This window comes from Podarcis muralis, chromosome 7, assembly GCF_964188315.1.
Source record: "Podarcis muralis chromosome 7, rPodMur119.hap1.1, whole genome shotgun sequence".
NCBI classification, from domain to species: domain Eukaryota; kingdom Metazoa; phylum Chordata; class Lepidosauria; order Squamata; family Lacertidae; genus Podarcis; species Podarcis muralis.
The window spans coordinates 62,837,559-62,851,518 of record NC_135661.1 but is presented as its reverse complement, the minus strand read 5'-3'; the positions used below and the strand labels follow the sequence as shown (position 1 = coordinate 62,851,518).

Here is a 13,960-nt window from a genome sequence, read left to right as displayed (position 1 = left end):
GCCCTGATGTGATCCAATTTCAAAAGAATTATGTCTCGCCGCAGAAACAGAGTGTGTGCTCAACAGCAACATTGTTTGTGTGGGGATTTATGCCCTCCCATTGAGGCATGAGGAGAACCTCAACTAGTGCTTAAAGGCTACACCCACCAAGAAAGGGGGGAGGGAAAGCCTGGTGGGTGTTAAGGGAAGGTTTCTTAAATGGATGGCCCCCATTTCTCTAACATCTGAGCTCTGCCTCTTCTTGAATTGGATTGTTCTTCACATTCTAACTGTTATGGGAGGCTCTTTGTTTTAGTGAATTTCATTCTTGATTTTAGTTAGCTGCCGTGAGTGATGCATAAACACTAAGCCCTTTGCACTCATAGAGTCATAGTCCCCCCCCCCCCTTCCCATCTAAAGTGGGGATAATAATACTGGCCTATGTTAAAAGGTTGCAAGAATTAGCATACTTAAAAATGGAGAATGTATTTGAAGTGCTGTGAATTCTCAAAAGCACTACATCAATTATTTTCTAAAACCAGATCCATGCCTCTGATGATAAATCCTCATCAAGAGCCATTTCAAGAAAATCAGTTGCCGAAGTTTTTCCTGGCACTGCAAGTCATGAACAATTAAATCAAAAATGTTATTGCTAGGAGCCTGCTAGGAGAAGTTTCTTTTTTGCTTTGCTGTGCAGGTAGGCTTAGTTAAAGGTGATGGTGGAAGCAGAATACCTCTGCACATAAAAGCAAAAACGATTTATCTAACCATCACCCTGACATGCTGTGTTTTATTTGCAGGGATGGTGTCTGCTTCTGGGAGGGAGCACATATGCAATCAACTCCCACTCCTTGGTAGACTTCAGAAAAATGCCTTGACACTTGATTGTGTTGGCAGAACAAAATGTGTTTGTGGCCCTTTAGATCACAGGTGGAGAAGAAATCTGATTTAATTTTCAAACTGTTCATCATCCGAACAATCCTGCAAGGTCTTTTACTGATTCTATTTTACAGGTGGAGAACTTAGGTCATAGACCAAATGCCGTCCAGAGTGCCTGGGACAATCCAGCTAGATGGGCAGGGTATAAATAATAAAACTGTTGTTGTTGTTAGTTAGTCACACACTTTAATAAACACACTTAACCTGGCTGCATTTACTCTGGAGAAAAAGCAGCCTCAGGCCCCAATCTGGATTATGCTCCTGATTCAGACTGTGGCAACTTTCTCCTGAAAACCACTCTGTACCTGGCTTCCTCCGGCGGAACCAGTGATGGGATCATGGCAAACCCCTATGTTTCATTGCACCTAGACTTTCCCAGTTCCTGTGGTTCTGTTCCCGTGGTTCTGTTTGTGTCTCAATCATAAGTGGAACTAGACAAGCTTCCTCCTCAAGCTGCCTTTGGAGGCCTCTTGATAGTAATGCAACTTAGAAACTGTGACTTTGAAAGACTGCAAATTCCAGAAACAGCCACTAGGTGGTGGTGTTACATAAAGCATTAGCATTTTTCCATTGGCTATGGCCATCACCTGATCATGAAGCTATTCACATCTTCATATTTGTCCCCCCAGTTTACTCCGGCAATATACTTTTCTTGCCTTGTAAAAGGCACTGGGGCTAAGCCAGGGCTCTGGTTCAAGCCCCTATGCCTGCCTCCTCGTTTTATTTTCTTATTTGAGAACTCAATGTGCATATTTCCCACATTCAGAGTATGTTCTCTGCATGCTTTTGAATAGTTAGGTATCATGTCCCCAGAACATTTGTCTTTTCTGAGCAGTCACCATGCTGTAAGTTAGTCCTTGGGGAAAATGCAAAGTGTTTGCACCTTCACAGGAAGCTATGTCAGGCCACTGGTCCAGCTAGTTCAGTACTGTCTACTCTAAACTGACTGGCTCTTCAATGTTCCAGTTAATTCCATTGGATCTAACTGTCAGTCCTTGGAAAAAGAGTGTGTGTGCAGGTACTTTCTCCCTCTTGTGGGTGGGGCCACGGGTGTAGAGTTTTTTTTGGAGGGGTTCTGCTGGAGTGATGTACCCCAAGCTTGAGCTAGAGAATGAGTGGGAGTGAAGGGGAGGAAGGAGGTGGAAAAGCCTAGTTCTAAAACCTGGACAAATCTTCCTTCCTTGCCTGATCAGCTTTTCTTTCTTTTCTTTTGTTGCCTCTCACCCAGGGTGTGCTGCTGCTGCTGCTGCTGCTGCCTGCTGTTTTCACAAACTCAGCCTGCTCAGTGGCAACAAGAACACATTGGAAGAAATAAACACTAGCACAGAGAGATACTTGAATCTCAGCCCATCAGCAGCCAAAAATGTTACTTCTCAGTAAGGCTGTGCTGGAGTTTGTGCTTTGTTTTGTTCTCCTTGGCTGCAGTTCAGATAAGAGCTTCACAACAGCTGGAAAAGGCAGGAAAAAAGAAAAGAAGACCTTTGCTCCCTTTAATGCTACATAGAAGGGTGTGCGTGTGTCTTTTAACCTCCTTACATACCACATTTAAACATCTGATGAGCCTAGTCGGTTGAGCAGTAATTCCTGTGCAAGAGATGCCCATCTTCTCTGCTAGCCTCTAAGACACCTGGGTAAAGATACCTTTTCCCTTACTCTCTCACAGTTCTATAAACTGTAATTCTGCATCAGCAAAACATGTACTCTGGAATGATGCTGAGAAACATCTTGTTTCTCAAATGCAACAGATACCATGAGGGAGAGTGAGGCAGCTGCCTCAGGGGGCAGGTACTGAGGGAGGGAGTGCAGTGCTCTCAAGACAAGGGACACATGATCCTATTTGGCTGCCCCACTGACCCGCCTAGCAGCTGCATTTTACACTAGCTTCAGTCTCCAAACTCTCCTCAAGGGCAGTCCTTGAGGCAGCAGCAGCTGGCACAGAGCATGAGGAACTAGAGGGCTGAGTCAAAGGATTCAAAGAAAAGGTAGGTTTAGAGCGAGGCGAGGCAGTCCCAAGCATACTGGGCAAAAAAGAAGTTAGGGTGGAATCTTTTGTAGGCATGGGGGACCTTAATATCTATATTATGTTTTATGTACATTACCTAGCTGCAGTCTTTGCAACAACTCTGTAAGGCTGCCTTTTCTCCAAAACGTCTGTGCTGGCTAGGGCCAATGGGAGTCACAGCAAAGCATCTGGAGGGCACCAGTTTGGCAAAGGCAGGTACGCCAGTGGTATCTTTCCATTTTGCAGATGGGGACGTGGCAGGGGAGGAAGGCTGAGCAATAGACTGTGGCTTGTCCAATGCCACCTATGGAGTTCATGGCAGACATGAGAAGTGAACTGGGGATACACCAATATTTGTAACTGTCTCTGAGCCACTATGATGCACCACTTCCGGGATGTGCCTGGCAAGTGTTTCCTGGTGCCCAGAGCCTACCCTCCCTTTCCTGAAATTAGCTTTGAGAGAAGCATTCCATTGTAATCAGCAGAATAGGCCGTGGTGTGTGGTTGGTTGTTGTTGTGTTGTGATGTCCACAATTTCTCTAGTTTGCAGTTGTGTCCACAGGCCCCACAAGGTTGGTGACTCCTGCGGCCCTAAATCTCATATACCGCATCATTTGTGAGTGCCATGCCGCCTATTTATAGCTTAAGCCACTTTTCTCTAAAAATGCAGCCAAGCAGAGACCTGATTTCCCCCAAATTCCACTGAATCTTATTTATTTAATATCATTTCATAAAATTTATATACTGCTTGATTGCAAAAAACAAACAAACCTCAACACTGTTAACCAAAAAATGCTTTGAGGGTTTTTTCCCCAGCAAGAAGTTTTATACACATTTTAGCTTTTCGAGGTAAATATCCCAAGTTTGCATATATACATTATGGTAGTGTATATATGCTTTCTACACCAATATTCCCTGTGTAAAGAATATAACAAATGAAGAAGCATCTTTGGAAAGCGCTGCTGATAACTTATTAAATGTGAACTCTTACGTGGTTGTGAAGATGGGGAACAGAACTTAAACATTTGCTAGGTTTCATTTATTTTAATTGGCTGCTTTTATAAGCCTCCTCTGCATCACCAGCAACCCAGCACATCTGATTATCAGGTGTGCCAAAACACAGGTGCTATGTGGGAAAGTGCTTATGCCGCTTGTTTTGCAGACAGGGAGGTAAATCTAGTCTCTTCTAGCCCCAGGGACACAGGGAGCTGCTTTATACCAAGGCAGACAAACAATCCATCTAACTCAGTATTGTCCAAACTGACTGGTAAGCAGCTCTCCAGGGTTTCAAACAGGGGCCTATCCCCACCCTACCTGGAGCTGCCAGGGATTGAACCTGAGATTTCGGCATACAAAGCAGATGTTCCACCACTAGGGCCTGCTCTTCTCTTTCAGGGATCTACACCTCTGGATCTGCTTTCTCTTGTCCATGTGTCTTTACCAACCTAGATAATAAGCCTGCAGTCTCCAGAAAAGGTTCAGCAAAGCTGTGTCTCCAGTTCAGGGCGAAGCAGTCCCCAGGGACCATTGATTACTTCTCTGGTTTTGTCTCTTGTCAGCCAGAGAAGCCTGTCTGGATTTCATACTGTACTGCCCCCTGTATCCCTCACCAATGACCGGGAAGCCCCTTTGCAGTCCAGCTGTGCTGCTGCAACTGGAGAGCACCTGCTGTCTCACAGTGGTAGCCTGAAAATCCTCCCTTCACACCCGGCCTGCAGCAGTCACAAAATTTCCTCACTTTTAGGGCAGAGCATGAGTATTTACCAGAAGACAGTTTTCACTGGTGCCAAGTTACTTACACTGTTTTAACAGCAGCGGCTTTATTTACAAGCCCAGAAGTTTTTAACTTGACCTTGTCATCAGTATTTGTGTGGAGTAAAAGAATTAATAACTGTAATTCACCTTCATCCTGAGGGGGCAAAGGGATGCAGTGGCCTAAATGTCAGTACCCTTCTCAGGCTTGTGTTTCCTGCTTGTGTGCTTCTGTAACTCTAATAGTAAATTTCCCAAGGTTTGGGTGAATCACCTGAGAAGGTCTGAAGAACATCTGTTATCATAGCTCACAGATTGTTTGTTGGAGAATTGCACTGCAAAATCTGGGTAAGTGTGAATTTTGAAGGATGCCTATGTTTTGGGTCTCATACTGCTTTGATAAATCCAGCTTTGAATGCTAACAGAATCACCCCCACCCTTACCAACTGGCAGTGGCTGCTCAGGGTTTCAGGAAAGAATGTTTCCTTGCCCTGTCTAGAGATTCCAGGGATGAAGTCTAGGACCCTCTGCACACAAGTCATGCAGTCTACTACTGAGCTACAGCCCTTTCCTGTGAAAATACTGATTTTCGCACATCTTAAAAGAAAACTAAATGAATAACATGTTTTAAAAACAGACTGGGTGTGATATGTCGCCCAGCTGAAGGTCTGACACCTTACTTTAGGATGGGAAGACGGTTGCTGCCTGCCAAGTGCCTGAGCCAAGCTCTCTTCTATTCTGGGGAAGTCTTCCTGTGCAATATGGGATGTGGCCCTTGGGTGGGAGACATGGCTGAATAGGCCACTGTGTGATCACAAAACTGATGATTCACTAGCCAAATGGAACAAGGCAGCCACACCTATATTTCAGCCCCTCCTCTAGGGTCTGCCCTTACTTTAGGTAGAGTGAGGCTGATGCCTCAGTCCCTTGTTACAAAAGGGCAGCAGTTGGTTTCTTGTTTTATTATTATTGGAATTTATCTGCCAGAGAGAGATACGCATGGGATTTTTCTGCCTCAGGTGGTAAAATAACACATACATAATGCACACTTCGGCAGGAGGGGAAGGGAATGGTGCAATTTACTGTTCTGCCTCAGACAGCAAAATGTCTTGGGCTTTTTATATCCTCCTGTGTTGATCATTGGCTGCTAATCCTGAAAACAGCACGGCACAAACAGAGAACTGGGGCACAGTGGGAATCAAGTGCTCCACATATATATTTAGACCACAACTCCAGTCATCCCTGATGTTTGGCCACACTTGCTGAGGTAGATGGGAACTGGCAATATACTAAATCTGGAGGGCACCATGATTGCTACCCCTGCCATAAATGATGAAGTTCGATATAAATTACCCCATCAAAAACCAAACCAACCAACCAACCAACCCACAGGCTACTGAGGAAGGCAATACAAGAAAATAAAAGAGTGAGGGAGCCTCCCTCCACCAAGCAAAATACAACTACCCCACCTAAAGTCACTAGCCAAATGAAACAGCATGCCAATTTATACTCTGGCTGTGTACACATTATCAGCTTAAAGTGCATCTTGGCTGTTCTTCTCAATTCGGATCAAAGCTGGCTTGGGAGAACATGCATCAAAATGCAGTATTTCCTAAGAAACTGTGGGATATACATGTATTGTGCTAACATCATGTGTACGCATCCTCCGTCTTCCTGAAGGGGACGTTGTTATGGCACATCCATTCCACTCAACATCCTGCCTTTAGCTGTGGCTGTCTCCAGCAGGTACCCCAGAGGGAAGGAAAAACCCAAAAACTCAGGCTACTGCAGCAGGAAACAATGTCCTGCCAGCCTGGGCCCCAGTTTCCTCTCCTCTCTGGGTGGCCTGCCTTGATTGCCTGCCTTTCCTCAGCTGAAAAGCACACCAGGCTTCCTGTCCAATGGTCTCGCTCTCCAAACCAACACCTGCATGAACATGATGGCAAGCCAATCAAAGGAAGCACTCAAACAGAGACATATTCCTAGGCTCCCCCGCCAATGCAAACCCACTTGAGCCAGCAGAAGTGCAAAGGCTCCTGGGAGTCGTATTCCACCTCTAGGCAAAACAAAAGGTGAATTGTTTTACTGGGCACCATATATTCTACAGCGTATCTCCTTTGCTGGCCCACACCAGCGTTTCAGACCTGCGTGCTGCCCTGCCGCAGTTATTTTGCAGTTTGAGGCAAAATACACAGGAGTCCCTTTTGTAGCTCATACACTGAAGCAAGGCCGGGGTGCGGGGGGGGGGTCAGAACAGGGAAGCAAATTAAAATACTCTTCCCAGCTACATTGCAGAAATTGGAACCCACTTACTCAGCTAGCTTCTGATTATAATAAGGGGGGGGGGGGATAATAAAAAAGATAATTACATCTCCTGTCACAGAAAATGCCCATATCACACCCTGGTCCCATAATACAGCACCTACACTCTCAACAACAATAGACTCAAAGGTGGTGTCTTGTCCAGAACACATGGGGGGTGGGGCCGGGTCTAAACCCATGCCTTCCCAGTCCAGCACTCCAACCACTGCACTCTCCAGTCAGCTTTGTCTATTAGCAGGGTTGTGATGCCACTGCCATGTAACCACAGTAAATACTAAGGGAGCTGATCTGAGAACCCAAGCTTTTCCAGGGAAAGCAGTAAGGTTCAGCATGTCCTGAGATCTGACAAGCCTCAGGCTGAATGTGTGTGTGCGCACACACATGCCTAGCAACAGCCACAACTGTTGTTCCATCATCTGAAGGGAGCAGAGCTAACCTCTATGTGCACAGCTGCACTGTGAACTTATATCTGTTTTACATCACCTTTTTTATTTTTAGATATCTGTATGCTGCTTTTCTGGGGAAATCCCATCCAAATAATCTTTCAACAATAAAAAGTACATGCAAAAAACAATCAGTATCAATAATACCAAGAAAGAAGACCACACACACACACACACACACACACACACACACACACACGTACTGTATATGTATGTATTTACATATAGAGAAAGTATAAAAATAAATGTAAAGAAATAAAAACAGACTCATGATTCCAGTAGTATAATGATATACCAACTTACTTTCAATGAGTGAAACATAAACTACACAGGGGAAGGGCCAATCAACGCAAATCAGACTTCAAGGCTTTACAAAAAGGCAGAAGCTAACCCCAGCTCCACTGTGTTGAGCCACCACAGAAAAGGCCTTGCTCCCTTGTGGTTCCCTCAAGCTGACTGGTCGGTAGTTTCCTGAATCTTCTTTTTACCCCACCTTCAAAAAGGGTTGGGGGGTAGACCCAGGAAACTCCCAAATGATTAGCTTGACACCGATACCAAGAAAGGTCCTAGAATAGATTGATATGTCAGCACATATCCCCACTATCTCTTCATCACCTAGCAACCAGCACTGGGAGGCACAGCATGATGTCCTCCTTTCTCCTAGCAACTACCACTTAGAACTTAAACATCTCCGTTAACTATGGTTTCTACTTGTAGGAGAAAAGGGCAGGGATGGAATCACCATAATTACTGTGGGGTCTAGGCAGAGGAGGTGTGAAGCTAACATTAAACATGGAAAGATGAAGGCAACAATTTAAAAAAAATTATCAGTTATATGCCAACCTATAGCCAAGTTCTCAGGGCTACTGGCAAGAAGAATACAATTGTACCTCGGGTTACAGACACTTCAGGTTCCAGACTCCGCTAACCCAGAAATAGTACCTCTGGTTAAGAACTTTGCTTCAGGATGAGAACAGAAATCATGCGGCGGCGGCAGCGGGAGGCCCCATTAGCTAAAGTGGTGCTTCAGGTTAAGAACAGTTTCAGGTTAAGAACGGACCTCTGGAACGAATTAAGTACTTAACCCGAGGTACCACTGTAAAAGTAATCTGAACATTTGAAGTAGGTAAAAACAGTAAGAGGCCTGGGCCTGGGAGTTGTTGTTCCTTCAAGATAAAACTCTACAACCCCCACCCCACCCCCACTTCTGCCTCCTCCGGACTCTGTGCACCCGAAGGCTACTTACCTATGTACTGCCCTTTGCCTTCCCGAAATGGAGGGCCGAGAGGTCCTTTCACCACAGGCTGCATGTATTTGATCTGCCCATAACCACCTCCAGCTCCCCCTCCAGTCACCGTGGAGATGCCAACCACCAGCAACAGCCACAGGGTTACTTCATGGAGCATCGTGGCTTTGTTGGTAGTCTCTCTGCAAACAAAATGTGACAGCAAAATCACCTTTTGAGAAGATCTCTAAGCTGTTCCTTGGGTATTTTTAGCAAAAACAAAGCAGGTGTATGTGTCTGAGAGAGATTTTGCTAGAGCAGGGATGGGGAACCTCAGGCCTTGGAACCAACTACGGCCCACTGGGCCAAACACCCTCCCAAGCCACTAGCCCTGCTGGGCACCCTCCCTGAGTGTTTTTGCCTGGCTGGAATATGCCCTTGAGATTTGATATGCTTCTTGCTAACCTTGAAGGATGAGAGAAAGTTGTCTGCATGAAATCCTGTGTAGAAGAGGTCAGCTTGTCCAAAAGTCCACATTTCTTTCTCTGCCCACTTTTGGTTCTGGCCCAGCCTGTGGCTCTCTGGCTCAAAAAGGTTCCCTGCCCCTGAGCAAAATTCCCCAGTGTTTTCCCTCTGCTACCTCCTCCTGAATTTCCCACTCCCCCAACACCCCAGTTCTCCTCCTTTGTAGCCACTGGTTCTTGATGCTGCCAAATTATTTTACTGAGGCGTTTCTATCCATGCTCTTCCACATAGAAGACCCTGTATCAGTTGTTGCCTCTCCTAGAATGTGCCCTTCACATTGCTGACAAGAACACCCCATCTGCTGTGCAGACAAATGGAGGCAAGATACAGAAGGGCAACTGCATTCCCGTATCAAGTGGGAATTTCAGCTAGCATGACATGTGGTACCTGCCAACTCCATTTTATACATCTGTTGAACATGGACAGACTGTCCCCTCCCTAATTCTCCTTTGTATCAGGCCACTGCAAGGAACAGTGTGAGCAGATTACCCTAGTGGGGATACATCGTGAATGCATAGCTGACTCCTGAGGCCTTAGGGAAGAATCCATGCAACCATGTCTTTTAGATCAGGCCACTTGTTTCAAAAACAGCCGAAGTACATATTTATTCATTCAAAAACATTCCTAGGTTGCTTTTCAGTAGAACAAACCACAACTCACAGGCTGAGTACACACCATACATTTAAATCAAATAATCCTGGGAACGGTAGTTTGCTAGAGGTGCTGGGAATTCTAGCTCTCTACAGTTCCCAAGATTCTCTGGGGGCGAGAAATGTGCTTTAAATGTATGGTGTGTACACAGCTAAAGTTATTTTTAGCCATGTTTTACAAAACAGCAATATAAGAGCCCCGTTGTAAAGTACCCACAGGGCTGCATAACTAACAAAAACAAAAACCTGACATTGCGTAGAAACAAACCACCGTGGATGCCCATCCTACTTTTATTTTATTTGTTTATTTATTAGATTTCTATACTGCCCTTCATTGAAAGATCTCAGAGCGGTTCACAAGACAATATCACAGGGCCCTCTTCATTCCATAAGGTAGGGACCTCTGCAGAGAATGCCTACCAATGTCTTTCTACCAGATGCTTCTCTGATCAGCATGGCATTCTCTGATTATTTTAAATGAACTCACAGATCTGTAAGGGGAAGGGGGGGGGGGAGAGACACTATTTCAGGTAACTTGGTCCCAAGTGCAGTGCTTTTCAACCTTGGTTCCCCCATTTGTTCCTGAAATACAACTCTCCTGACCTTGAGCTTAGATGGCAGGGGATGACAGGAGTTGTGGTCCAACAACATCTGCGGACCCAAGGTTGAAGATCTGCTATCTGCTATCAAGGACTTCTTACAACTGGCTTGGTAGCAAACTGGCAGTCTGCTCAGCCCCTCCAGCACAGGAGCTATAAGTGCATGGCTAGATACCCTGCTCAGCATTGTAGCCGCTGGGTTCGACCCCAGCTGCAACTTCCAAACCAGCCTTAAGTGTAGCCCCACACAGAGTGCATTACAGCAGTTCAATTTTGAGGTTACCAAAATTGAGCAAGTAAGCTATCTCTTAGTATTTCCAGGAACAGGTTTAGCTGTTATGCCGGCCACGGCAAATATGCCTCTGAAGTAAATGACACCCACTCTAGAACGCTCCTTACAGATTCATCCACCACCACCACCTACCCTTTAATGAGATCATAATGAAGCAACAGTGGGGCGGATGGGATGACCAAGCTGAGGGTTATTATCACGTCTTTCGACTGAGCAGGATTTCCTCCAGCAAAAAATGTGTGCGCTTGGGAATTGGCTCTTGAGAGCGTCTCTGATTCCAAAGCCAAGGCCTCACTGTGCTGCCTTTGAAACCCTCTGGCTTGAAGAGGGGGTGTGAAGAAACCCTGTTGTGTTTGGCGACTTGAAAAATGACTATGTCAGAGACACAATTCCCTCACTTGGAGTATCGCCAGAGCTAGTAACTCTCCGCTGTGGTGCTTCTTAAAACGTCAACAGGAGTTTGTTTGGTCAAGTACTTATGAGTAACCTTGACTGCTTATGATGCTCAGTAAAGCCAGACGCTTGCTAAAGTGCCCACTTGTGTAAAATTAAAGGGTCTTCTATAAATACTGCCTTCCACTCTTGCGACATTTCCCGAGGCACAGGCTTCAAATGAGGCCTGTATGAAGCAAAGGACAGTTTATTTTCTGACAGGTTTAATGACACAGAACACCAAAAGTGCTGTGGACTAATTGAACCACAATCGCCATTAATAAAAATTAAAGACCTCGGCCTTTTCCTGCCTCCGAAGGAATGAAGAGAGCTACTCCTCGGCTGGATTTGATTGGAATTTCCTGAGCTGAAACGGGAGCAGGGGGAGGGGGAAAAATACACCATGAAGAAAGAGGAAGAAGAGTTTTAACAGCGGGTAGCGATGGAGATTGGCCCCCACATGGAAGTGATTTGAATGCTATGTGGGCTTGGCGGGAACCTGAAAGATCTTTAGTAGCAATGTCATTCCTCATCTAACCCAAATGATGTATATTAAGTCTCCTTTTATTACTTTTACCTTTGAGAAGAGGGCTCCTGCCCTCACCCGGCCAAAAGGTGGCTAGCGCTGCAGCTGACGTTCCAATGATCTGAGGGAAAGAGTTTGTGTTGGCTGCTTCCTTCCATGTCTCTCAAGGTTTCTGCACAAACTGCCCCCTTGTCACCAGCAGAGGAAATGGCTCCTCGCTCAGAGAGGAAGCTGGTGGAGGGCAAGAATTAATGCAAGCTACATGGGACCCCAGGAGGAATAAGACCTATCACCTTTCCTTTAAAGGAAAAAAAAAAACAAACCCCAGCAACTTTTGAGGCTCCACGTGAGACTAATTTTTCAGTGAAATCGGTGTACAGTGGTGTCCAAACTTTTTTCAAAGAGGGCCAGATTTGATGAAGTGAAGGGCTGTGAGGGCCAACCAATGGACCAACCATTGGTTGTTGACCTTTTTTAGGGTTGAAGTTGTTGACCTTTTGAAATTGTTGAGCTTTTTTAAGGGTTGAAGTTGAGGGGTTTTTTAGGATTTTACCCCAGGAAACAAACTGCCACAGGGGCTGGATCAAACTGACTGGTGGGCTGGATTAGGCCCCCGAAACGGACTTTGGACTTGCCTGGTGTAGACCTAGAACAGCCTCTGACAACCTGGAGCCCTCCAGCTCTTTTGGACGACATCTCCTATCAGCCCCGGCCAGCATAGAAAGCTGCCCTAGAGCAAGCTCATTGTGGAAGGACATGAGTGGGGAAAGAACTGCTAAGCTGATCTTCTAGGGAGAAGAGAGGATACAATGGACTATCCTGGAAAAGAACATGGCTAGCAGGCTAAAACCCTGAACAGGAGCATTCCTAAATTTGGCAGTTTTACAAATCTTCAAGTCTCTGTGTGACTGCCTGATCCCTGACTTGTGAAGACAGCTTTCCTGGGAACTGAATCATAACCACTTACGAAAGAAAGTTGGTAAGGGTGGCTTCCAATCCAAACTTTATTCAATATTCACCTGATCATTAGATTACTATCAAACAGATTCCTCTCTAGTGATGCCTCCTTCTTACTCAGCATAGATGAGATATTGGATATGTACTATATGTACTATAACAATCAGAAATCCATGGCAACTGAGCATACTCAGCCCTCTTCACTGGGTTTTTTATTGAACCCCCCCCCCCAAACTAAGTATTTTTTTGGGAGGTACTTCTGCTGCACACTTAGCTACTTGCATTTTGAGTGAGTGGGAACAGAGAAGATGATGGAGAAATGCTGCTATTAAATGCAACCCAAAGAACGATGTTCAAAGGATGAATCTAACAACAGGAAACTATATTTTTCACTGCCCCCCCTTAAATCTTGCCCTTACCAAAACAATAAGGACCTTGCTACTGCAGATGACTCTGAGATTTTGTCTGTGTAGCTGTTTCTCCCTCTCCTCTTTCAAGGTTTTCTTCATACCAATCCCTCAAGCCACAGAACAGGCAGAATCCCAAACCAAGTAGGCTTCAAATGAAAGGTAAATATATGCCAAGGCTTTTACTATTCATTATAATTTTCCTTGTTTGTTTGTTTTACCTTTCAACAGTGTGGAGCTGAATGGGATTCAAACAACAACAGAGCACAGGAAGTTGCCTTAGACTAGCTCAAGCTATTCACCCCTTTGACTGGCAGTGGCTCTTCAGGCTCTCAGGTGGAGATCTTTGTCCATTCACTGCTATCTGATCTTTTAATCCAGAGGTGCCAAGGATTGAATTTAGGACCTTCTGCATGTGGAAGGCCAGTACAAGCAGCAACTCAACAAAGCTCATTTATCACAACCCAATTGGAAGCCAGTAGTCAAGAACAATGAATACATAGCCATGAGTTTCCTTGTTATGCATATAAGATGGCTTGCTGAAAGCAGGTCCATAAGGTTTGCCCTAGTCAGGTGCACATCAACAGCTAGACCCAGGGACCACACATTCGCTCCATAAGTCGCACAGACATTTCCCCTTAGATTTTAAGAGGGGGAAAGTGTCTCTTATGGAGCGAAAAATATGGTACCTCTTCTAGGCTGCACCCCCTTGAGAGCACTTCAGATCCTTAAATGGCCAGCGGTCTGGCCTAAAGTCTCTGTAGAGCTACGGGCTTCCCCTGCAGCCTTCCCGCTGCTCCCCGGGGCTGGCAGTGGGGGAAGCCCGGCTTTCCCCCACCGCCAGCCCCAAAGCTGCTCCCCGACCTGCTCTTTGGGGCTGGCGGTGGGGGAAAGCGGGTGGGGGATAGCC

General features: G+C 45.6%; 1 protein-coding gene across 4 annotated transcripts in view; it reads right to left on the bottom strand.

Moving 5' to 3' along the window:
- The window catches only part of COL8A2 (collagen type VIII alpha 2 chain), a 146,514-nt gene that overhangs the window by 6,011 nt on the left and 126,543 nt on the right, over positions 1-13,960 (bottom strand). For 3 of the 4 annotated variants that reach the window (XM_028738933.2, XM_077931951.1, XM_028738932.2), the window contains one exon: positions 8,684-8,865. In XM_028738933.2, coding sequence (XP_028594766.2) covers positions 8,684-8,843 — 160 coding nt within the window. In that variant the 5' untranslated portion in view covers positions 8,844-8,865. Of the gene's footprint in view, positions 1-8,683; positions 8,866-11,737; positions 11,866-13,960 lie in introns of those variants that run through there. The other variant, XM_028738934.2, reaches the window with a different exon arrangement.